Genomic DNA, 27,186 nt, shown 5'->3' on the forward strand with positions numbered 1-27,186 from the left:
AAATACCATAGTTATTTACTAACCCTACTAAATACTTAGTCTTTTAAATGCTCTGGTATAATAAATATCATAATAAATATAATAAATATTATCTGGTATAATAAATATCAGCTTAATGTCCAGCACTAGAATGAATTTTATCTATTACTAAGGAAGTACAAAACGCGAAGCAATCCTTACATTGACTCGAGTTAGATGTTTGGGGTTTTTTGTGTTTTTTTGGCATCGAGAGCCTGGCGATACTAAGGGGCAAAATAGGCGTTTTAAGTGATTAATACAGCCTCTCATCCTTGAAACCTCACCCCCATCCCAAGAAAGCAGGGTATGGCATCCGGCCCATGAAAACGATATGCCCAGGCGCCGAAATTAGGTAGTAACCTATTCTCCAGACAGCGCGATTGAGACGCGCGCACCAATTTTAGAAATAAGCCTCCGTTCCCTATCGGAGACGATTTTGTGCATCCTTTTCTTTCTGAAAAGGAAACGGCGGCGGTCCACTCAGCATCCGTCTCTGAATAAGGGATCCGTCGCTCGCAACTTCGGTTGACATGCCCTCAGTCTCCGAAGCACAAACTCTTTTCCTGCCCATTCGCTCCCGCTTCCTCAACGGCAACCATTTTATCGCCCAGCCCTTCGCTTTCCCCCTGCCCCTGCCCCTCCCCCTCCCTCCAATCCGTGACGACACCACGCACCGCCCCCCGTGACGCGTACCGCTGCGCCGATGGAAGATCGCGTGCGCGTGTGACGCCTTTCACCCGGCCAACGGAGGTCGCGACGCCTCCTCTCTCTCTCGCCGTCTGGGCTTGCTGCTCGGATTTGCGTGCCATGCCTTTGGCTCCGCCTTCCCTTACCGCTATTGCTGCCGCTGCTGCTGCTGCTGCTGCCCCGAGCGCTGCACATGCGTAGTACGAGCCGGGGCGTCCGAGCCGGGGGAGTCGGAGTTCAGTGTCGAGGTAGCGGGAGACAAAGCGAGTGAGAAAAATGAATGGGACGGGGATACTCGAACCTTCCTGTTAACCTCTTCGGCGCCGGCAGGTAGAGCGGGAGGCGCTGGAAACGGAGGTGAGGAGAGCAAAGACCCGCCCGTGAGGGAAGACGGTGTACGCGCTGTGCCTATCTCCTCCCCCCCCCCTCTACCACCATAACCGAAACTCCCTTTCCGCCACCGCCGTGGCAGGGACGCTGCCCGCCCGCTGGAATCCTTCCGCCGGTGGGACGGAGCTCTTTCGTCATCCCAGCCCGGGAGTCGGGAAGGGTCGCCGTGGAATTGGGAGTCGGCCGGGCGCCGTCCCCGGCCCTGGTGCTCTGCTCCCTCGCGTGCGTGCGTGCGCCGGCCTTTATTGTTTGAGGGCAGGGAGGAAGCCTCAGTCGGGAGGGATTCCCGTGGGTCCCTTCCAGGAGCGGCCGCCGATGGGTCTCCCTTGCCATCTCCTGCCCGCCCGCCCGCCCCCCCCTCTTCCCCCCTTTTCCCTTTCTCTTTTGGGAAGGCCGCACTTTTCATTTCAGGGTGCGCAGAACTAGCGCCCGGCTTTGTCTCGGCTTCATTTTGTCTTCTCCCCCCGCACACAGAGATCCACGCAGGCCCCGCACTTTACAAACCGTCCGTTTGTAAAGCAGGGCCTCCCCCCCCCACCCTTCCTTTGCCTTGCCTCCTCCTTTCCTTCAAACGAGGCTTCATCCTTTATTATTATTATTATTATTTTATGTCGTCGTCCTTTGGCTTTCTTTTTTGACAGACTTCGTGGCCCTGTGGCCATATGGCTGCTTGGGGCGGGGGGAACGAGGGTGTTGTTGAGCCACGCTGGGTGGAGTGACACCGCACCTTTCCTCCCCCCCCCTTGGTCACCCTTCGTCTTTTGTCAACAACCGGAGGGGGGGACCCACGGCGGGGTGGGGTGGACTGTCTGTCTTTTAAAAACAGCCCAGATCTTCTTTCCTGGACCCAAGTTGAATGAGGATTTCCGTTGGCCCTGACTGAAAAATCCTCTTTTGAAGAGTCCAGATGAGACAGGAAGGACTTTCCAGCCTTATTTCTATTGATTAGAATCAGGGGGCTCCAACCTTGGCCACTTTAAGCCTGGAGGACTTCAACTCCCAGAATGCCCCAACTAGCATAGCTGGCTGGGGAATTCTGGGAGTTGAAGTCCACCAGGCTTAAAGTAGCCAAGGTTGGAGACCCCTAGATTAGATGACCAATAATAATGGTCAAGCTTTGCTGGCTGGGGAATTCTGGGAGTTGAAGTCCGCCAGGCTTAAAGTGGCCAAGATTGGAGACCCCTGGATTAGAATAATAATAATAACTTTACCTTTTTCCAGCCAGCCTTTGCATAGCAGTATTTGTGTTTCTGCAGTCCTAAAAGTGGTCTCTTTTCAGGTGTGGAAGAAAGTGCATGTGTAGGAAACTTCATGGCTGAAGTCACTCTGAAGCCCAGAGAGATTGGAGTTTTAGTTAGTAACTGGTCTGATTCTATAAATAAAAAGTAAATCTCTTAAATTCGATCCAGAGCATTTTCAGTTGGAAGGATTCCCATATAAAGTTCGTGAAAAAAATCTTTGATGATTGAGAACTTTTGAGAGTAGTTTGTTAGATAAAATCATAAAGAGTAACTGATCATCATCATTGATGTAACTGAGCAAATAGAGATATATCATTGAAAGATATAAGACCCCGTGGAGCCCCCCCAAATACCCCAGAAGATGCCATGCTTACATTTTTTTTTTCATCAAAAAATCCATAAGCAGTATGGATGATGAATATCAATAATGACATTTCTATAATCAAGTCAGTTTAGCTATTTAGCAAGTTCTGTCAATACCCTATTCCTCCATGGTGGGTAGTGCCTAATCTTTCCATCTATGTGCATATAATAATCTCACCACAGTAGTCGTATATTGAAATAATCTTCCATGACTTTTTTCTATGTCTTTTGAATCATTGTAATAGCATAAATGTGAATAGATCTGTAAGAACTTAAAAAATTGTTTGAGATTTACTGACAGGAAAAATAGTTTATTTGTTCAGCATTTGGAAATAAGATTCCAATATAAATATTTTACATAACTGTTTAAACAGACATTTTTTAATTTTTCAAGGTTTAAAATTTAAAATGAATGAAATGTGAATTTTTTTGTGTTAAAACACTGCTACTTCAGAGGGATGGGTAAACATCTAGAAAAAGGAAGATAGTGGGAGAGAAAAACATGTTACTGAACTTGCACAAACAAAGAGATCATCATAGAGTATGTAACAAAATTACATACTCCATGGTCTCAGTCTTGAAAAAAGTAGGTAACTGCTACTAATATATATCCTAGCCACATCTTCCTGGACATAGGCACTCTAATCAATAAAACCTCCACATACCCACACTGTCACATTTGCTCAGAAAAATTATTGCCTTGCTCAATAGAGCTTTTTCATAGACAAACTAACCTAGGATTGTAGCCAGCTGTCTATAATTTTAATTGAATTAGAATTTATTTTATAAATTAACAAAAATAACGAGTTAAAATTCAATATTTTCTTCATAGGGTTTTTATTACTGGCATAAATTAGAATTCTTTCTGGAAAGAAGACAAGCTTTAAAAAATGTTGAAAATATCAGACCTTTTATCATTCTGACTAAATGGCAAAATTCATTCATGAGCATTAAGACATAGCTATTCTTCTTAGGGACTCTTTACGCAAGAAACTAGTAAAATGCAATTACAATCTCAAGGTGATTGTGTCTATATTGTAGAATATGAACTACTTCAGTCCAGGAAAAGTTATGTGTATGTCTACACTCTAGCTATTTAATTTATAGAAAGTATTCATTTTTGCACTTCATTGTTATACTATATTCCATTTTTGCCATTCTATTTTTTTCTTGTTTCATCATTCACATCTTCCAGTTGTTTCTAGATTTTCAATTAGAAGAAGTATGCTTGCATTCTCTAGACAAGTTTTAGGTGGTAGCTCTGCAATCCTTGAGTCCTTGAGTGGCGCAGGCTGCTAAACAGCCTGTTATTAACAACAGCTGCCTGCAATTATTGCAGGTTCAAGTCCCACCAGGCCCAAGGTTGACTCAGCCTTCCATCCTTTATAAGGTAGGTAAAATGAGGACCCAGATTGTTGGGGGCAATAAGTTGACTTTGTATATAATATACAAATAGGATGAAGACTATTGCTTAAAACATTGTAAGCCGCCCTGAGTCTTCGGAGAAGGGCGGGGTATAAATGTAAATAAATAAATTAAATACATAAATAAATACAGGTAATCTTTCAATTTAACAATAGTTCATATAGTGACCGTTCAAAGTTACACTGAAAAAAATAACTGACCATTTTTACACATACGGCCATTACAGCATCTCCATGGTCATGTGATCAGAATTCAGACGCTTGGCAACTAATTCATATTTATGATAGTTGCAGTATCCTAGGATCATGCACCTTTTGCAAACTTCTGACAAGCAAAGTCAATGGGGAAGCCAGATTAACATAACAACCATGGTACTAACATAACAACTTCAGTGATTCACTTAGATGTGGCAAGAAAGGTTGTAAAATGGGGCAAAACACACTTAATAAATATCTCACTTAGCAACATACCCTATTTCCCACAAAATAAGACATCCCCTGATAATAAGCCCAATCGGGCTTTTGAGTGCATGGCACTCAAGGCCAAGCACTTATTTCAGGGTTCAAAAAAATATAAGATAGGGTCTTATTTTGGGGGAAACACAGGTAAGTATTGTGGTTGTAAGTTGAGGACTACCTATATAGATAAACCATGCCTAAATTTTTTTATTAAAAAAAGGGGGGGAGTTATTGAAAAGATAAATATTAGTTCAGAAAATAAATCTGTAACTTTTTCCCCCAGTTACATATCTATTTTGCATCTATGGTCAATACAACTACTATAATGGATTTAATTTGTAGATGAACTTTTATCCTTCATATATTTTTACAAAAGTGGATAATAACATGTATACTCTAAAATATTTGGTATATTGAAATTTATATTAAGCTAATGCATGCATTTACTTCTTAATTATCTTAAATTATTAGAAGGTGGTAGTAAAAGCCATATGTAATATTAGCTCTAAGTCATAACTTACAGTGATTCTGATAAAATAAGCTGTAACTCAGCTCTGAGCTCATGTTTTTCTTCTCTACTAGTGCAAAAATGACCAAAAGACCTGAATCTTTTATTTAAATATAGGTCAACCTGTCAAACTCAAAACATTTACCATTTTTAAACATTTGTATCACCTTAAGCTCTTACCATAGGATATAAATCTAGCAAGTTATATACATAGTTCATGGGCGTTAAACTCGATCTCATATTGTGACGTATCACGACTTTTTAGCTTTTGCAGAGCCGGGGTGGGTGTGGCCTGCATATGACACATCTGGCCTGTGGGCCACCAGTTTGACAGACCTGAAATAGATAAAATATTAAAAGTTGGGTTTCATTCAAAAAATATGTAAGACTAGAAACAGTTTGTCAGATTTGGAAAATGTAACAAGTCGTCATTAATTTAAAAAATAGAAAATCTGAAACTCTAAATTTACATCCTTAGGTCCTAGAGTGCAAAGACTAAGTTCATACTTTTAGATCTGAATGTAGCTACTAGGAATTTTAGCATAGCAGTGAAAAGCATGAAAAGCTATGGTTTTTGAGTATGTGCGTAGTTTGAGGCCCAAAATCTAAAGTGAAATAATTGCATAAAACTTGTATTTTTCTCCTATGAAAAATACGACTAGATCTTGTTTGAAGTTTCTGAAAATGTGTTTAGTAGTTTTATGTTAAAATACTTTTTATTGCTCCCTCATTCAGATGCATGATGAAAACTAGGATAAATAATTTGCTATAAAAGTATTCTTCCAATAATATTTTCATCTATTCCATATATTTTCACTTGGGATATTAATTACTATTACCTTTGTTGTTGTTATTTCTATTATTACTATTGTAGTCTCATACAGCCATAACATCATTAGACACCCTATTCAGAAAAGAAAATTAGCAAAGTCAGAAGCAAATCTTGGTACATGAAGCAGTTATAATTGAGAATAAAAATAAGCTGCAATAAATGCTTTGGCTGTTATATTACAGGTTATTTTGCATCATCGTATTCCATAAATTAAATGGGCAATTGATTCACAGCAGGAAGGATAATATATCTTGGTTAATAAAAGTATTAAAAGAACAAGTCTGACATATTGGGTTCAGAAATAGAATGGATGATGTAATTCCCAGTATAATTTGATCAAAACATCAAGATTCCGCTAATACAGGTACATAGGGAAACTGATTAAAACTATCCTTTTAAACTTGGCCAAATCAGAATAAAGTCTTGAATAAATATCTGTTGTAACAATGCTGTTTTTGGTTTTAGGAACTTGACAAAATGCTTAGAGAATTTTAATTGTTCCAGTATCATAAGAAATCAGTACTTGTAAATCAGACTTTATTAGAAGTTTCTTAAATATTCTACCATGATAGATAGGTAGAACATTGAGCTCCTTTTTTGACTCAAATGTAATTACTCAGTTTTTATATTCAAATCGCTAAATAGTAATAATCTTTAGAATTGCAATAAATCATTACTTGTGATGAAAATACAATATTTTGTTGTGTGTGTGTTTTCTCTCTCTTTCCCTACACAGAATGCATGAATGGAGATTTTCATTGTGGCATTTTACAAGTATAATTTCTTTGTTGTCCAAATATGGAGGATTATAGCCTGTATATTTACAATCAAGGTTATCAAATTGCAAATTGATATTTTCATAATTAAATAATAGGGTCGAGAAAGTGAAAAAGGAGTCTGATACCCTAGCACTTAAAGAAGATGTATTACATATGAAACGGCTAAATCATTATTGCCTTGGGAGAGATGCCACCATCAAAAGTTTTCTACAAAGAGTAATAATAAAGAAACATGAAAAAATAGTAACATAAATGCTATTTGTTTTTGTACAGGATTGAAGAAAATGCTGATCTCTTCTTTCAGTAAAGTGTGAAAGTTACTTTGTCTCCTAGTTCATCTGAGGCCTAATTAGAAGGATGAAACCTACGAGGTGGGTGAAATAATATGATAAGCATTGTTGAATAGAGTAAAACATTTACATTTATAAGTCATAATGAGAGGTAAATTCCTTTGCTTTAATTTATTTCAGTTAGCTGTATTTTGCTGTTTTATTTGTTCCTTAATCTCTTACTTGTTGAGAAGAAAGCATATCTTTTTTTCACTTTTTATCTTCCATCCGTATTGTGTTCCATCAAAGTCAGCATTTTGGAAACTAAAGATTTCCAAAAAGACCATTAGCAAAATATAGGAAGCCATGGACTGCGGCATGAGCAGACAAGGAAATATTTTACAGCTAGTGGAGTAGGAGAGAGGAATAGATCATGAAATTATGCACAGGAATGGGATGATAATGATGATATCCCTCTTTCTGCCTGTAAATCTAGTGCATTTCAAACATCAAGAAATAATTGAACCCACCATTCAATACTATAATGATACAATACAAAAATACATTTGTTCAGTTAATACCTTATCCAAACTTGCTATCCAGATTGAGCAGGGAGGATTACTGATGACAGGAGCTAAATTGATGAAGGTAGGAACTGAAATATAACCTCTCTGCTTGTTTCATGTCAGGTAAACTGATTACTCAATTCCATGTCTGTATTGAGGTTTAAAACACATTTATACAAAGGTTTGGATCCAGCCTACCAGAAAATTTTATGTATTCTTGTTTGGGTTTTGCTGAAGGGGATTGGGAAGAGGAAAATAATAATAAAAAATCTCTGTCAAACAAGCATTGCAATAGTCCCTCCTATTTCCTCTTTCCTTTCTACAAAGTCAACAGCTAATGATAGTTTGGGCCTGTGATAAACATATTGTTATTATATTTTGTTGAATATATGTTCAACATTCAGAGAGATTTGTGTTTTATATAGTTAACATATATTTGTATCTGTCATCTAATGGTTACATGTAGAAATAGATATATAGATAAATGTATATGATACTTTTAATGGAAAACTGTTCTGAATGCAATTTCCAAATCATCCCATAAGCACAGGCCTTAATAAAATTTACAGGATCAAACATTAAGGCAAAATAATGTTTTCATAAATATAGAATTCTTAATAGCAAAATTTATTTCCCATGAAAAAACCTAAACTAGATCTTTAAATTCTCACCATGAGTAACAATGGATGCAAAGAACTACAATGCAGATTTTTTAAAAAAAATAAATACTGGTATTTTGTCTCAAAATATGTTGCTAGTTATTTTCCCTTAAAGCTAAAGAAATAGACAGATTATTACTTATTTAAGGGAATAAATTAAACTTGGAAGTGTGAAATTTAACTTACTTTCTTTCTGTTATTTCTAGATGATAGGAGCAGATGGTAGAAATGAATGTGTACTCAACTATTTCTTGACTTCCCATCCTGCAACATAACGGATATAGTGCCAGCACTATAAAGAATGATATATAATCTGGAAGTCTAAATATCCTAGGAGTCAAGACAACAGGGCCTAAAACACAACCTTTTGTTTTACCTTTTATCTTTTTACATGATTTAAAATGCATTTAATTTGAATCCAAATCTTCATTAAGATATGAATACACAGCAGAAATAACTGAGCTCAGTCATGGATACAAATATAGCAGAGTCTCCACAAATCAGCGATAATTTGATGATGGATAAAATCAACAATTTAAAAGTGGAACCAGAAGATGATACTAATTGTATTTTAGAAACAATAGATATAAAAACTGAAAAAGAAGATCTAAGACAGATCGACAGCAGTGATGAACAGGATGACAGAGAAAAGAACTTTGTCCGCAACAACTCAGACAAATTCATCTCTGCGGAGAATGAGGATGATTACGGTTCTCTTTTCTCCCAATATAGCAGTACTCTCTATGATGTAGCAATGGAAGCTGTAACACAGAGTCTTCTTTCAAATAGAAACATAAGCTCCCGAAAAAAGTCGCCTGCTTGGAATCACTTCTTTATATCTCCTAGAGACAGTACCAAAGCAATATGTATGTATTGTATGAAAGAATTTAGCAGAGGTAAAAATGAGAAAGACTTAAGCACAAGTTGTCTAATGAGGCATGTGAGGAGAGCTCATCCAACTGTACTCATTCAGGAAAATGGAAATATACCAGCTATATCTTCCTTTTCTTCATCTCCTTCATTATTATTGCCACCTCAGCCTGCAGATACTGGAGATTTAACTCATGTGCTAACTCCTATAAAATTAATTAAGAAACCCTGTTCTAAGATTCCATCCCCAGATCAAATTATGGAGGAATCTGTTCCTGTAGTTTCTATTGAAGAAATACCTTCAGATTTGTCACATAATGAAAAGAACAATAAAGAAGAAGCTAGTGTTGGATTGTCATTACACCTGCCCAATAGTCAGTGTGAAGAAATGTTGGACAATATAGCAGAGAAAACTGTTCAAGTTCCTAAGACTACATCTGGCTCAAGGAGAAGATCTGCTGTATGGAAACATTTTTATTTATCTCCTCTGGATAACTCAAAAGCTGTCTGCATTCACTGTATGAATGAATTCAGCAGAGGAAAGAATGGAAAAGATCTTGGAACGAGCTGCTTAATACGGCACATGTGGAGAGCACATCGTTCTATTGTTCTACAGGAGAATGGAGGAGGTTCAAGCATACCCCCTCTGTACTCTGCCCCTCCAACTTTATTACCACCTTTATTAGCTTCAGATGGAGACCCAAGTTCTGTATCATCTGGAAAATTAGCTAAAGAACCAACATCTGTTTGCTCTTCTCCAGAAAGAATAGCTGAAGAAAATAATTCCAATCTTCCTTTGGGAGATACTCTGATGGAGGATTCCTCACTGTTTTCATCATCCGAAGATATAGGGGAAGCTTCTTTAGTTTCTTCTCCTGAAAAAAGCCCATTGTTATTGCAACATGGCTCTGTTTTCCATCAGAATAAACGCATAATGCGAAAGCTGAAATCTGAAGTATGGAATCATTTTTCTTTGTCTCCAGGGGATAAACTAAAAGTTATATGTAGACACTGCAGCTGTATGTTAAACCATGGGAAAAAAGGTGATTTAGGCACAAGTTACTTGACAAGACACTTATACAGGCGGCATCCTGAAGTTATAGGAATCCAAAAGAACTTTATAGATGCCAGTTTAGCAAATTCTCCTTATGCTACCTTGGCTTCTGCAGAACGTTCAGCTTCAAAACTGACTGACTTACCCACAATGGTTACTAAAGAAACTCAAGTCATATTTCCTGTTAGTAGCAAAAAGACCTCAAAACTGTGGAACCATTTTTCAATTAGTTCTGCAGATTCAACAAAAGTAATATGTATGCACTGTGGACGTACAATAAGTCGAGGGAAAAAGCCAACCAATTTGGGTACCAGTTGCCTTTTAAGACATTTACAACGGTTTCATAATCACGTCCTAAAACCAGATGCCTCAGAGCCAGTATTGTCCTCTTCTACAAATAATCACGTACCTCTGAGCACAGATCTTTTGGGATCTTCATCTTTTGATGAAACCACTGACAAGTTTTCTGACACACATCCTGTTGCCAAAAAAATTACAAGTCTTGTTGCTGAAATGATTGCACTTGATCTTCAGCCATATTCTTTTGTAGATAATATTGGTTTCAATAGATTGCTTGAATACTTGCAACCTCAGTATTCATTGCCTTCACCATCTTATTTTTCTCATACTGCGATTCCTGATATGTATGATAGTGTGAAAGAAATAATTGTTTCACATCTTAAAGAAGCTGAAAGCGGTGTAGTCCACTTTACCTCTGGAATATGGATGAGCAATCAAACTCGGGAATATCTAACTCTCACAGCTCACTGGGTAACGTTTGGGTCACGAGTTCGTCCTCAGTGTGAAGATTACCATTGTTCAGCTTTATTAAATGTTTCACAGATTGATTGTGACTATAATGGTATCAGCGTTCAGAAGCAACTAGAATATTGGTGGGAAACCTGGATAACATCAATTGGGCTACAGATTGGGATTACTGTTACTGATAATCAGACAATAGGAAAAACTTTAAATGAAGGGGAACATTCAAGTGTGCAGTGCTTCTGTCACACAGTGAATCTCATAGTGAATGAAGCTATTAAAAGCCAGAGGATGGTTCAGAACCTGCTTAGCATTGCCAGAAAGATATGTGAACGTGTCCACCGCTCATCGAAAGCAAAAGAGAAATTGGCAGAGCTGCAGAAAGAATATCATTTGCCACAGCATCAGCTAATCCAAGATGTCCCATCAAAATGGAATACATCGTTTCATATGCTTGAAAGGCTAATTGAACAGAAAAGAGCTATTGATGAAATGTCTATAGAGTGTAGCTTCAGGGAATTAATAAGCTGTGATCAGTGGGAAGTGATGCAGTCTGTCTGTCATGCACTCAAACCATTTGAAGTTGCAAGTAGAGAGATGAGTACACATATGTCCACTTTAAGCCAAGTAATTCCAATGATTCATATTTTAAACCGGAAAATTGAACTACTGTTTGAGGAAACAATGGGCATAGATACTATGCTAAAGTCCTTAAAAGAAGCTATGGTGAGTAGATTGTCCTCCATACTCCACGATCCAAGATACATTTTTGCTACACTTTTAGACCCTCGTTATAAGACCTCCTTATTCACAGAAGAAGAAGCAGAACAGTATAAACAGGACTTAATCAGGGAGCTAGAAATATTAAATGCTACCTCAGATGATGATAAACCAGTTCTTAATGGTTGTGATATAGGTTCATCATCTAAAATCTCTTACGGGAACAATAGTCTTTGGTCACTGATGGAAGATATGAAAAAAGCAAAACTTCCAAAAGAAAAGACTAAGTTACCAGAGGAAATGGTGCTTTTATATCTGGAGGAAGAAGTGCTTGAGCATAACTATGATCCCCTCACTTACTGGAATTTTAAGAAATCATCTTGGCCAGTATTGTCAAAATTGGCTGTTCGATTCCTCGGTTGTCCTCCAAGCATCGTTCCATCGGAGAGATTATTCAGTACATCCAATGAAAGCATCAGCTTTAGTCAATCAAGGCTAACAATGGAACACTTTGAAAAACTTATATTTTTGAAAGTAAATCTTCCTTTGATATACTTCCAGTATTGAAATTAATGAACAGGCTGCCCGTCTAAACTTCTTGTTCACTGGATAATTATATTTGTAACTTAATTGCTCCATTTAGGGGTCATGTATGACAGCTAATCAATGCCTCTTGTTTGAAACTTATATTTTTTAGTTCTATGTCTACATGTGCCTTATCAATAGTCCTTCAGGCCAGATATAGTGTATATACATTTTCTTTTTTAAAAAAAAATCCTATTAGAATTAGTCTTGTCTTTGTCTCAACTATTAAAAAAATGTAGCTTTTGATTGAATATTGTAAATGAAATTTTAAAACATTTTGAATAGAATGGCAAAACGGATGTAAAAACTTCTATTATGTAGCTTTTTATTCAATTATGTAAAAAGAAACAGAAACCAGGTACTGTATATTAGCTGAACATTGCTTTAATTGCAGAAAAAAACTGTATATAAAGGTGGAAATGAAGCCATCTTCCTATTTAGCAGGTTTTAACTGCAGGCTTAATGTACTTATGTTCAACTATGTATGTACTAAAGATGGCGGTTGAATTAGTATTTGACTAAACTTAGAATTATTAAGAAACATCAGTTATACCGTAATCTATATTTGCCATTCATGGTCTTTATTCAGGTTTTTTTTACACTGTAACTGAATTAGAGCTTGAGTATTTATAAGGTTTTTGGGTGTTTATTTTCAAAATTTTCCAATTAATGTTTGTTATTTAATGCAGTGCATTGAAAGTTTAAAAAAAATATAAAGAAAGGGCATCATGCCAAGTCTTACAATTGAAGAATTAAACATTACTTCTTGGGAAAATGTAGTTGAGGTTTCCCATGTAACTGAAGATTATATTTGGCATTCTTCCATTATTTCTGTTACACGAAGTTGATTTTCAGTGAATATCCTTTCTAAGATTGTGCAAATACTTTGGAAAAGGTGCTTCAGAACACGCAGGACTTGCATCAGATTGTCCTTGCATGCACAGGCACTTCACATGCACCTGAAGAATTTGCACAGCCCATAGACAGGAGTCTTGCATAGAATGTTATATAGTAGAACTGACTGTAATTGATAGTGTCTATCAGCCAAGTAGGATATTGTAGAATTTTAATAATCCTCAGACAGCAGGTAAGAATAGCCAGCATTTGCTTTTGCTGTCCACATTTTAAAAGAATAATTTCTCCCCCTCTCCTCATCCCCCAATGCATTGATAAAATTCTTTGGGAAATTAACTACAGCTTTTAGGAAAGATGTAGTTTTGTTAAAATACTGTACTGTACCTCTGGCTAATTTTTGCATTTATTATGTTTTAGTGTATTTATAAATGATGGATTCAGTTTCTGAAATTAAACATCTTATTTGCAATTTTTAGAGAATGAGTCTACATCAGCCATTTTTCCCCCCTTAGAATGCAATAAGGATTTAGTGATTCTGGAAAGTGTATGGGCATACTCTGGATATAACTTTTCGAGTAAGAATTAAAAGACAAGTTTCTACAATTCTTTCAATCGAACATTCCCGTGTAGTATTTCTGTCTGTCATACAGTGAGATGTCTGATGTAATGATGCAATATGGCCCAAATATATTTGAAATATTTTCAGTAAGTACAATATTGAGCTTTTTTTTTTTAAAAGTGACCACATTCGGTAAATCTTACTCGATTTAACTATTTATATATATTCCTCTAATGAATTTAAGATAAAACCAGACCAGGTTAAAATTGTCAGAATTGTGGGCAGCAGTGGGGCGATGACACTGAAAGTGGTATGTTCTAGACAGCAACTTGAGATAAGGTCAGTGGGTACACATAGCTATGGGCCATTGTTATGCCATTGAGATATTCTTGTTCCAAACAACTCTGGTGATTAAATTGGCTCGCCCCACTTAGTTTACACATTTGGGAAAGCAATGGCCACCAGTAGCCACAAATGTGTGGGTGTAGATTTATAGAATGCATGTGCTTATTTATATAATGAGTGGGTCTCACATGGTTAACAAAATGAAACTACATTTGCTACACAGTTACACATTTTGGCTAATTAAAAAGTAAGGGGAAAAAATATGAAAGGCTATTGGGTAACAGCACTCATGGCCACAATAGTTCATTCTTTGTAACATGGTATACTGGGTTGCTCTAATAGCATTTGGCTAATGTTAACATAAATCTTCACAGCTCAAAAACAACACTCACATACTTCAGCTAGTGTAGAAAACTAAATATTCTGAAACATTAATTTTAAAATGAGGTCAAAGAATACTGCATCGAACCTTATAGTTTTAACACTCCTGGCTAAAAAAAATTCAGTAATAGGAAATGCACATCCATCTATTTCATATGCCTTAAGATGACATTTAAGGCCTAAAAATATAATTCTAGAAGAAAGATAGATTCCCTATATCTAGTCATTTATTTAACATTTCACAGGTATAATTTCTTTTGATTACCAGTTTTAACTATGCTATGACCATAATTATAATAGAAATATGGTGGTTTTCTCTTCCCCTTCCAAAAAAACCCCCAATCTTGTGCTCTTACAGAATGGCAATCCATTTATTACAAACTTTCGTGGATGTTTTTTTGCAGTACCCTTCATAATGAACGTGTTTGTTTTTAAGATGCCACAAGACTATATTCATACCATAGTTGATTATACATATAAGACATCAGGAACACCTCAATTCACATTAAATAATTGCCAAGTGGCAATTGCAGAAAGGGTAGTACCGTCTTCCGAAGGAACCAAGCAGTATTTTAAAGAACTTCCAGTAGCTGACTCTTAGTAGGCCTGTTGTACAAAACAAGACGACGATACCCAATAAATTTTGCAGGTTTTAAACATAGGCTTTTAAGAGAAGTTCATGTTTCCCTTCTGAATAATAGCAGCTTCTGCACATAAGTTGTACAGCAAGGAAGATGTCGTTTTCTTTGATGTAAAAGAATAACAAAATTGATGAAACTTGTACAATAGCATACAAGAGTACACATCAGGGTAGTTAAACCAGTTTTACAGGATGGTATTTCTAGCATCTAAGTCAATTTGCACTCTACTGTGCCAAGGTACACTGATTAAAAATGAATAATTTTAAGAGTTATGTAAGATATTTTCTTGTATATCTTCAATTACAAGTTGTGGATCATCCCACAATTATACTTCCTAACCCATTGCTTCATCTGACCACTGAGAACAGTCAGTATAGCTGACTTAAATGATCTAGCTCTATATTCATTTGGAAGTTATCACTTAAAAACCTGTAAGAAATGAAAACAAATGGCATTTTTTGACCTCCAGTATTATTTTTCTTGATTTATGCTTGGCTGTCTCTTAACACTTTAAGGCCAACTTGACTTTCCCTGAACTCTGTTTTATGTTTATGGCTTATAACTGACAAAGAAAACCTGGTTAAGAAATGCTATCAGGATGACAAGATGGGCCTTGTCTTATATACAAATACTGTCTATGAGCAAAACCACGCAACGGATAAAAATAAATAGCATCCATTGATTTCCAGATTTTGTTGAACCTAATGGCATTCAGGTTTAGGTGTATCAGATTTTTTTGCTTATTGACAACATAAGAATTTTATACTGTGGCCCTAAATAGCGCATTGTGCTATTTTTCCACATGGTAGAAAACAATGTGAAAACATTAAACTGCACATATAATAGTGTTACATAAAAACAACTATTTAATATATTCCCTAAGTGATTATATGAAAACATGTCTTGAATGTATGTGTTTTGTATTGAAAAGTAACTGGCATTACATGCAATATATAGTATATGAAAGTTTTTCACATAAGTGACATGAATAGGATCAAATAGTATTGATCTTTCACTGACATATCAAGGTTTTGAATTAGTGCAACACAACTCTAGCAAAAACTATTTCAAACTTCTTAAATTTTATTTTCCAAAAGAAACAGGGAGCTTTTCCAACAATACTAGTTTAGATTTCAAATTTAAAGTAATAGGAGGCAGTGCAGTAAAATTCAATCCAATTCCACTGGTGCCAGGAATATGTGCAAGAATTTTGTGAGTTGTCTTGTAATGTGACAGTTGAGCTGAATTCATCTCCATAAGTACATGTGTATATGAGAACATAAGTGGATCGCCCGGTTTTAGGTCTTCCCTTTTGTCATATCTGTAAGAGAATTAACAGTGTAAGGTAAGTAAAGACTTGAACCATATACTCCAAAGGTTGTAGTCAAGCAAGAGGAAGGATCATTATGAAAACAATATAGGAAACAACCATGAAGCAGGAAATAATTACATAGAGCAGGGAGGATTCTTAAAAGGGCATTTGGTAACTGGATGTTAGAGAGATTACTTTATTAAAGAACCTGAATTTTTAAATATAGGATCACGTCAACCATGGCAGAAAACAGGAAGGGAAGGCAGTACATACAGTATTAAAGCTGTACGTAAAGTAGTTCCATCACTATTGGAACAAATGGCAGACAAGTTGTACAGAACAGAATGGGCACAGAAAATGGTGGTTTTAAGAATTTGGCGGTTCAGAATAGTTTATTAGTCACAAAAAAGCAACAATACTCTAGGTCAGGGGTGTCAAACTCAAGGCGGACCGCAGGGTGCTTAAATCTGGCCCAGCCTGGAAATATTGAAGGACCGGCCCGTGCTGCCTCTGCTGGGAAAAACGGGGCGTGGGGTGGTCCCATGCAGCCTCTCCTTGGCCCATTTTTGGCCTCCAGGCCTCCAGCGACATTCTGCCGGCTATAAACCGGGCCTTGCAGGCCTTTGGTGTGGCCTGCTTTTGGCCAGCAGAGTGCTGCAGGAGGCCATGGAGGCTGAAAATGAGGCGCGGGGAGGCACACATGGTCCCCCCCCACTCCGTATTGGCTGGCAGGCTGCTGCAGGAGGCATCTGTCTCCTCCGCCCCGCCCCGCCCCACTCCCAGCTGGCCTGCGGTGGAGAACTACAATGCTGATCTGGCCCTTGAAGAAATCCAGTTTGACACCCCTGCTATAGGTAATGGAATGCTATAGGAAAAGTAAAATAAGCCTACAGAATGAGACAGAGCTACCCCCATTTGTAGCTATGGCAATCGGAGAAAGATTAGTAATGGCCAGAGAAAATCTAGTTAAATAAAGTTTGTCTCTTGTGTTACCTAATAGGTTCTCTTATTATTTGAAACAAGTTTTCAAAACCTACAGGCAACACAACCTACTGAATAGGAGTTTGGGATTTTTTGTTGAGCAAATTATTTAGATCAGGGATCTAAATAATTTGCTACTTACAGTCTTAGGCAGTGGTGGGATTCAGCCAGTTCGCACCACTTTGGGAGAACCGGTTGTTAACTTTCTGAACAGTTTGGCAAACTGGTTGTTAGAAGAAATCATTAGGGCAGAGAACCGGTTGTTAAATTACTTGAATCCCACCACTGGTCTTAGGGCTGGCTACAAGCTGCCTCCCAACTACTTCCTAGGGCCTATTTTGAATGTAATTGCTTAAAACTGATAGTACCGAGATGATTTTCAGACAAATGAAACAACCAGCAAAATTTCTCCAGCTGCTTCCCCACAGAATAAAAATAAAAGTCTTCCTCTCAATTCTATGGCTACCACTCTTTGCCCCTTGTGACCTTCAGATTGCCGAAAAATATTGACTGATGAATGTGGGTCTCGGCAACAGTAGGCTAAGGAAAATGATTGAAAATTCAGCTTCTCAGTGCAATGCAACTCCCTAATTAAGACAAATGTCCTTTCATGAGCAAAAGCTCCAATAAGCATTTATCTTAACAGAATAAGAGTTGGAAGGGACCTCTGAGGTCTTCTAGTCAACCCCTTGCTCAACCAGGAAACCCTATACCATTCTTGACAAGTAGCTGTCCAGTCTCTTCTTAAAAGCCTCCAGTGATGGAGCACCTACAGCTTCTGAAGGCAAGCCATTCCACTGGTTAATTGTTCTTAGTGTTAGGAAATTTCTCATTTCTAGGTTGCTTTTTTCCTTGATTAGTTTGCATTCATTGTTTCTTGTCTTGCTTTCTGGTACTTTAGGAAATAAAAGTTGATGCCCACTTCTTTGTAGTATTTGTCCTCAAATACTGGAACACTGCTATCATGTTACCCCTAGTCCTTCTTTTCACTAGACATATCCAATTCCTGTAACAGTTCTTCATATTTTTAGCCTCCAGCCCCATAACCATTTTTGTTGCTTTTTTTCTGCACCCTTTCCAGAGTCTCAACATCTTTTTTATAATATGGTGACCAAAACTGGATGTAGTATTCTAAGTATGGTCTTACTAAGGTTTTATAAAATGGTACTAATACTTCGTGTAACCTTGATTCTATCCCTGTGTTAATGCAACCTAGAATTTCATTGGCTTTAGAATATCATTTATATCTTACTTTATATGATATAGTATATAATCTAAATATATTATACTTCATGTATTTTTATAATATTATACTTTATATAATATAGTTTATATCTTACTTTATAAGGAAACAATATAATCCAATGGGTTTAGTTCTCTGTGAACAAAGTGAGCAATTTGTGAATTGTACACAACTTTGAAAGCACATCACTGGAGTTTGGCATCAACTGCCCAGAGCTGATGAATTTGGCAAAAAGGAAATATGGAATGAACGCATGCACTTGGGTTTTGAGTGGGGTCTAAACATTTAAATAACTATTAGCCACCACTGAAGTTTGTTTCCAAAAGAATTTTGCAAGCCAACTAATTCTTCAATTAATTCTATAAATTTCCAGAATGAATTTCACATTCTGCCACTTCAAGATCCTTAAAAACATATCCTTTGCAGCCTCTGGAACCTCCCGTGGCTTAGTCTTTCATTCTAACAAAGCTCCTGTTATAGGCCTTCAATGTCTGTATATGTCTTCCTGATTCACTGGCAAGATAATTTGAATGGGAGGAAAATTATTCCAATCAACCTCTCTGTCTTCATGCACTGACAATCTCAGCATCCTTCAACAGTGAAAAGGATGGAAGAGAATAGTTCTTGTGGAAAGAGGACAGAGACTGAAGGAGCTAATAAGAGAGCCTGACTGGCTGGCTCCAGTTAATCATACCAATTAATGCCTTGAGTCTTGCTTGGTATTTGTTCTGCTCCCATCCATCTTTTCCTTTTAATATTTATGAGCTCAAGAGCTACCAGATTGCTAAATTCTTGTCTGCCAACTTCCAGTCTCACTGAAGAACATATGCAATGAAAATAACATGGCATCTCTAAGTCCCTGGAGCATGCATATAAATGTCATACAATTTGTATAGTACGTTAAACTAGTGAACACATGCTGTATCTCATTTCCCCTGCTCCATTCACAGCTCAGCTTTGGTGGATGACTCCCTGTGATTAGGCAAACATGGATGAGCATAATTTCTCATGAACACTAAGTAAAATCTGCACTCAACTAATAAACCAGGGTTTCCCGTCAACCAGAAGTGATCGACATTCCATCTTCAAAAGTCACACTTCCTACTAAAGGAACTATATATTCACATAAATCAAGAGTAGATAAGGGTGTGGTGCAAAAGCATCTACAGACCAACAAATGGCCATGCTTTAACATTCTAGGTACTATTAATAAGACATGGTGACTATCCCGTGTTTTTGTATTACAATTAACAACAGAGAAGTGGTGCATTCATATTAACCTGATGTGATTATTAAGGTAAGAATGTAGTATATGCATTCACATTAACTAGTCGGAGTGGTTTAACATGTTGTGCAAATGTGGCCTTAAGAGTATAGTCCAAGGAGCCTCTTTTCCATCATCTATAAAAATTTCCTCCTCCAGTTCCATATTAGTAACCAGGTTGAAATGTCAGCTTTACCTTTTAATTGAAACAAGAACTTTATGCTAGCTGCTGGGTGAAACTAAACAACTGGCCAATGCTTCAGGCAGTCCTTCCCTTTGACTAAGCTTTTATTAGAATACAGATTCTTTTAAATATTATTCTAACATTCCTGACCTGAATAAATCCTTTCATCCCAAATCAAAGCTTACAATGCTAAGAGCATCAATCTTGGCCAGAATCAACTTTTATGTCAAGCCTACTGCAGACCATCTTCAAAGCAAGGCAATAAAATGCCTGTAATTTTCTTAAGGCTTTGTTATGCAAGAGAATTAAAGATCAGATGGTTCCAATGAATTTATTTTGATCATCAAGTCTTAAATGAATGTGCATAAAAGAATAGTTCTTCCTCAGATCATCTCAGATCAAGCATGGAGTGTAGGATGCCTGAAAGGCTATTTGAGATCCTCTGAGGTAGCTTGCTTGCTTACTTCTCTGCTTGTGGTTGTGTCTACATAGAATGGGCTACATTCTGATTTTCTATCTTGTGAGGTATTTTCTTCCCCATAATATTCAGGCAATGTGGATGGATGGCCAGAACAATTGGTAGCTCACTTTAGACAATTCTTATCACTACTTACTGGGAATAAAGAACTGTCTGGATAGCAGTCACTGAATCAGATTGTAAGGATATAACCTTAGCAATTACTTGTTGCCTTATTTTGTATTCTTTTTCCTTACGGACTTGAAGGAGAATGTGCATGGATAAGGACTAACAATTGCTTATTTGTGTATTGCTCTCTTTTAACTAGTTAAACGAACCAGAATAGAGATTCAGGAAAATGATCAACAATATCTTGTGAATAGGAAATACTGACTTTTGGTTATAGGAGGGTTAAGTGTCTCTTAAAGAGAGCCAGTTTGGTATAGTGATTAAAGCACCAAGCTAGACAGTGACTTCTAGTCCCATCTTAGGCACAAATCCTGGGACCAATCTCTCTCAGCTCTAGGAAGAAGGACATGGCACCATTTCCCCAAAAAATCTTGCCAAGAAACAGCAAGGATTGCTGTTTCCAGGAGTCAACACTGACTCGAAGGTGCGAAAAGAACAAAACAAAAATCCTCTCTTAACAAACAAACAAACAAACAATAAAACCCTCTCTTGACCTACAAAATATATGTATTTCAATCAAACTTTCAGCCAAGAAGTTGAACTGAGACTGTTATGAACACCTTCGAGTTTCATCCATAACAAAAACTAAAACATACTGCCCTAGTGGTTCTCCCAGATTCCCTCAATAATGGGATTATTCTTTGCAGTGGTTCTGGTCCTTTCTGCTGAATCATGTGCAGAAAGAGACTAGTGTCTTATGGGGATCTGTCATGCTCTTCAATATCTACATGAAATAATTAGGAAAGGTAAGTTGGAGCTTTGGTGTAGGGAAGTGATGGCGAACCTTTTAGGCACAGAGTGCCCAAACCAGAAGGAGTGCATGCACATGCACACCCGCGCAAGCACCCAAGTGCTGGAAAACCCAAACAACCAGCTGGCTGGTGCATGCGGGTCTCGGAAACCCGATGGCCAGCTGGCTGACCTGGGACAACGGCGCACGTGCCCAAAGAGAGGACTCTGTGTGCCACCTCTGGCATGCATGCCATAGGTTCGCCGTCACAGATGTAGGGTTCAAGGGATATGTTGATGGTATTGTTTCTACTGCTTCTTATCATCCAACTATGATACCTAAGTTCATTAACAGACTGAAATTATCCAAACTGGAATTAAATCCAGGCAAAGCAAAGATGCGGCTGGTTAAATGTAAACTGAATGGCTGAGATTCAACCTTTTGGGGATAAGGCTACACTTCCTCTATAGATCAAGTAAGGAGTCCGAAGTGCCCAACTTGCGCCTTGCTGCCAACTGGAACTGCAGGCGATACCTCTACTGAGAAAATTTGCACAAGTAAAGCTCATGACCCAGCTCTGATCCTTCCCAAATGAGTCAAATTTGGGCATCCTAAGTTCTATGAAATACTTTGCACAGTTTAGCGTGGAAAATCATCCAAAAACTTAGTTGTAACTAATGAAAATTGCTGCCAGAAGGCTGCAAACCTGTGCAAATTATGGAGATCATGTAGTACCCATGCCAAAACATGGCCTATTACTTAGAAGGCAAATATTGTTGGTATTAACATTGAGAAGCAAGACCAGTCATTAGGATCTATATGGAAAGCTCTTCTGAAAATGCCCTTGCTGTCAGAGATTCATCTAACTGGCATGTAGGAAAAGGCTTTATCCTGAATTTCTTTCAAGCTCCCTCTGGAGCTGCATTTAATCACCACAATTTCAGTGTATAAAAGGTAACGGTTCCCCTCGCACATATGTGCTAATCGTTCTCGACTCTAGGGGGCGGTGCTCATCTCTGTTTCAAAGCCGAAGACACAGCGCTGTCCGAAGATGTCTCCGTGGTCATGTGAATGGCATGACTAAATGCCAAAGGTGCACGAAACGCTGTTAGCTTCCCACCAAAGGTGGTCCCTATTTTTCTACTTGCATTTTCTACGTGCTTTCGAACTGCTAGGTTGGCAGAAACTGGGACAAGTAACGGGAGCTCACCCTGTTACGCGGCACTAGGGATTCAAACTGCTGAACTGCCGACCTTTCGATCGACAAAGATCAATGTCTTAGCCATTGAGCCACCGCGTCCCATCTTTCAGTGTTTAGAAAGGCAATAAAGGCATATCTTTTAATCCAGGGTTTTATCTTTTAATTAGTTTAGTATTTGTTTTAATCTTTTTAAACCTTTTTAGCTAACCCAAATGCTTGCCTAAACAGAAAGAGAAGCTATAAAACAAATAAGTCGATTTGTATATATTTATGATTGAGATTTTTGAATGAGTAGTACACCCTGATTTTGCAATATGCAGCATCTTTATCTGGATTTCTATTAATGTAATTTGGCAACAACTAGGGTTAACTTCAAGTTTTTTAACCTTTGCAAGTAGCTCCGATTTATATTAATTGAAAAAATATCTTCCTTTGTTGTTTGCAAAAATCTAATAAACAATTTTAAACATCTGCTTACAACTGCAAAATTACTTTGATTTTATAAACAAAATGTAAAGAAACTATAAAAAACTTGTTTTTAATTGGTAGTTTGCCAGGAGGTAGTTTGAACTTAAGATACATATGTTGTATAAAAGCAGGAGCTCCTTATTTGAAACTAAATAACCAAGACACACAAAAGTAATTTCTGACAACCTCTCAAATTAAAGGGGATCTGTTTAAATATAAATACCCTTTACTCTAATGAACACTCTGGAATACAGAAAGCAAATGTCCTTATCTAGGACAAAAGGCTTTCAAGGTAGGCAGAATTTTGATGCCTGGTGGCCATATTTAATATTTTGGAATGTCAGAGCTGGATAGTGATGAAAAAAATTGAGCTTTTTCCCTGTACTAGGTTTGCAGTACAATGGTTGTGGTTTCCCACCTCAAAATGGTTCTGTGGGCGTGGCTTGATGGGCTGGGGTGGCTTGGTGGGCCGTGGCAGGGGAAAGATACTGAAAAATCCCCATTCCCACCCCACTCCAGGGGAAGGTTACTGAAAAATCCCCATTCCCTCCCCACTTTGGGGCCAGCCAGAGGTGGTATTTGCCAGTTCTCTGAACTGCTCAAAATTTCCGTTACTGGTTCTCCAGAATCTGTCAGAACCTGCTGGATTTCACCCCTGGGTCAGAGTAATAGTGAAGTAATAGAGGGCTACAAAGACGAACAAAAGCTAAGTTTGGAGGCCACTCATTACACACTCACAGAAGCTAATGAGCCTCACAGAAGTAATGAGATTTAAAAAGTAGCCTTACCCAATCTTGCTGAGGAAATCAGAGGTGGACGATCTGTGACCTTTCAAAGATGTTGCTGAAAATTGATGCCCACCATCTTTCACTATTAGTTATGCCCACTAGGACTGCCGGAAGTTGTAGTTCAGCAATATTTAGAAGGTCACAGGTTCTTTTACTCTGATCTATATAATAGGGCCGTGATGGCGAACCTATGGCATGCGTGCCCAAAATGGCACACGGAGCCATGTCGCCTGGTACGCATGGTGTAGCCTGTTCCTCTTCTGGGTTTCTGGTGCGCATACGCGTGCGACAATCAGCTGTATTTTTTGCATGTGGCAGTGCCGGAAACTGGAAGAGCTGGTCTTCCATTTTCCTGCGTGAGCGTATGCACCGGCCAGCTGATCATCGTGCGCGTATGTACCACCAGAAACTCAAAAGAATAGCTGGCTGAAACCGGAAGTTCAGTAGCTGAAACCAGATGTTCATTTTCAGGTGCATGCATGCGCCCTGGGCAGCTCCTTTTCCGGGTTGCGGCCCAGAGGTGTGCGCGGGCTCCCTTTTCGGCACTCAGTGCCAAAAAGGTCCACCATCACTATCTGTTTTACCATCACGTCTCAGTATTAGATTATCTGCATGTTGGTTTCTATTTTATGCTTGGCACCTCATCTTCACTGCAAAGAGAAGAACTACTAGGAGACAAGGAATAGGACAACCTGACCTTTCCTTGTGTCTTGCTGATGAATTCCTAGGTAACAGTCTGACTAAGAGTTGCAGAATATTAGCCCTGAATAGACAAAAATAAATACCATATTTTTCGGCATATAAGATGCACCTTTTTCCCCCAAACAAGAGGGTGAAAATCTGGGTATGTCTTATATGCTGAATGTAGCCCCGCCCAGCTTCTCAAAGGGAGGTTTCAGAGGCTGAAAAAAGCATCAGAAATGAAGCTTCAGAAAAGAAGCCCCCAAACAGAGCTTCAGAAAAACAGCCTCCAAACAGAGCTTCAGAGGCTTTTTTTCTGAAGCCTCTGAAGGCTGACGCTTCTGAAGCCTTTTTCGGAGGCTTTCAGAGGCAGAAAAAAAAGTTTTTTCTGAAATGGAGTTTCAGAAGTTTCAGAGGCAGAAAAAAAAGCAAAAAAAAAAAGCAAGGCACAGAGCTCACAACTAAGGAACCTGTTGATAAAATTCACCTCTGGGAACAGCTGATTGGGGGTATTCCGGAAGGTTGATCCACCTGCCAATCAGCTTTTTTCTTATTTTCCTCCCCAAAAACTAAGGTGCATCTTATACTCTGGTGCGTCTTATACTCCGAAAAATACAGTATAAGAGCAAGAGATCATCACGATGATTATCTCATTCGTATATAACCGAAGTGTTCAACCTTGGCAACTTTTAAGATTATTTTTTTTTTTGTTTACATTTATACCCCGCCCTTCTCCGAAGACTCAGGGCGGCTTACAATGTATAAGGCAATAGTCTCATTCTATTTGTATATTTGTATATTTTTTACAAAGTCAACTTATTGCCCCCCCAACAATCTGGGTCCTCATTTTACCTCCTTATAAAGGGTGGAAGGCTGAGTCAACCTTGGGCCGGGCTCGAACCTGCAGTAATTGCAGGCTTTGTGTTCTAATAACAGTCTTCTCTATTGCCTGAGCTATCCCGGCCCCTAGGATATTTGGGAATTTGTGGACTTCAATGCCCAGAATTCCCCCATGACTGGCTGGGAAATTCTGGGAGTTGAAGTCCACAATTCTTAAAGGTTGCCAAGGCTGGAGACCTCTGATATATCACAAACTGCAAAAAACAATCTTCTTTTAAACATACAAACACACACAATAGACTTACTTCCAATCCAAATTGACTTCTAAAAATCGAGACACACCGGTCTGTGCCGCAGCCCCATCAATGTGGACAGAAACATCTGCAGAAAAACAAAACAAATAAAAAAAAACCCAAATTAATATATATGTGAAAGCAAAGAGAGATTCCAGTCTATACTAATGGGAAAAGCTTGTGGATTTGAATTTATTTTATTCTTTGAAAAAAAATCCTAAATTCCAAAAACTGAAGTAGAAAACATTGGCCTGGCTATTGTACTGGAGATGCTAGGTGTGGAATATATCTCCATACTTAAAATTAATGAATAAGGTGCTCAACCTAGAATTTAGCCCATTTTTTTAAAAAATAAAATTAATTAAAGGAGCAGCTCACGTGAGGGGAAAAAAGCGAAACATCAACATCTAGTGACTTATTTGCTGACAGAAGTGCCTTTGGGCTTCAACAAAATGAAAACAGCACTTTCTGTGAAAGTTATCACCTGTTCGTTCTTTCACTGCTTGGATATTTGGAAAGAGGCACTGAAACAGCCATGTTGAGCATTCAAAATACCCTTCAATGCAGGGGTCTCCAACCTTGGTCCCTTTAAGACTTGTGGACTTCAACTCCCAGAGTCCCTCAGCCAGCAAAGCTGGCTGAGGAACTCTGGGAGTTGAAGTCCACAAGTCTTAAAGGGACCAAGGTTTGGAGACCCCTGCCTCAATGTATTGTCTGAGAAGACTCTTTGCTGAGCTCATCATATGCTTGTTACAGTATATTTGCATAGCCCTTGCAAACCCCGTCCTATATAGCTTTGTAAAGGCTCTGCTAAGAAAGACGAAACTTTCCATCACTTGATTGCCAACTGTCAGAATACAAGGATCAAATACAGGTAGTAGTCCTCAACTTACGACCACAATTGAGTCCAAAATTTCTGTTGTTAAGTGAGACGTTTGTTACGTTTTGCCCAAGGGTGAAATGCTCCCGGTTCGGATCAGATCAGGCTGATCCGGTAGCAATGGCGGCGGGTGGTTCGGAGAACCTGTAGCAAAAATTCCCTGGCCCTCCCACCCATGCCCACCCAATCGCCCGGTTGCCCGCTTGCCACTTCTTTTAAAAAATGCTTTTAAAAGGTAAAAAAAAAAGGCTCTGACGACCACAGTTGAGCTGCCTGATCATCAGAACCCTTTTTTTTTACTTTTAAAAGCATTTTTTTTTACAACCTATTCAGCCGAGCAGATTGTAAAAAAATGGTTTTAAAAATAAAAAAAAAAGATTGGGTGCCACAGCTGATCACACACACACACACACACACCCCTGCGCACTGTTCTACTTACCCCATGCATCCTTTTGGCATGCACTTCGCACGTGCACACACCTCGCATTTGGTGCGGGGTGCGCGCTGCACATGCGCAGCACGCATGCACAACCAGCGAACTGGTAATAAACCGGTTCAGATTTCACCACTGGTTTTGCTCCATTCACTTAACTGTTGTTAAGTGAATCACTGCAGATGACAGGTTAGTAATCCCGGTGGTTAAGTGAATCTGTCTTCCCCATAGACTTTGCTTATCAGAGAGGTCGCAAAAGATGATCACATGATCTT

The 27,186-nt window shown here is 38.4% G+C and overlaps 2 protein-coding genes across 2 annotated transcripts in view; one reads left to right on the forward strand and one right to left on the reverse strand.

Annotated features, from left to right (window-relative positions):
* The first annotated feature begins 756 nt into the window (after positions 1-756).
* On the forward strand, positions 757-13,699 carry ZBED4 (zinc finger BED-type containing 4). Its single transcript, XM_058190909.1, has 3 exons — positions 757-1,062; positions 6,975-7,072; positions 8,402-13,699. Exon 3 carries the CDS (start codon positions 8,665-8,667, stop codon positions 12,166-12,168), a length of 3,504 nt encoding a protein of 1,167 aa, XP_058046892.1. The 5' UTR covers positions 757-1,062; positions 6,975-7,072; positions 8,402-8,664; the 3' UTR covers positions 12,169-13,699.
* Positions 13,700-16,036: 2,337 nt separating this feature from the next.
* Positions 16,037-27,186, reverse strand: part of ALG12 (ALG12 alpha-1,6-mannosyltransferase) — a 29,668-nt gene continuing 18,518 nt past the window's right edge. Inside the window, exons 9-10 of the mRNA XM_058191593.1 lie at positions 25,611-25,686; positions 16,037-16,288 (exon numbers count right to left, since the gene is read on the reverse strand). Coding sequence (XP_058047576.1) covers positions 16,051-16,288; positions 25,611-25,686 — 314 coding nt within the window. The 3' untranslated portion in view covers positions 16,037-16,050. The remainder of the gene's footprint in view (positions 16,289-25,610; positions 25,687-27,186) is intronic.

This window comes from Ahaetulla prasina, chromosome 7 (assembly GCF_028640845.1).
Source record: "Ahaetulla prasina isolate Xishuangbanna chromosome 7, ASM2864084v1, whole genome shotgun sequence".
In the NCBI taxonomy this organism is placed as follows: Eukaryota; Metazoa; Chordata; class Lepidosauria; order Squamata; family Colubridae; genus Ahaetulla; species Ahaetulla prasina.

Coding starts and splice junctions, on each gene's coding strand:
- ZBED4 (XM_058190909.1), top strand. CDS start 8,665: ATGGATACAAATATAGCAGAGTCTCCACAAATCAGCGATAATTTGATG.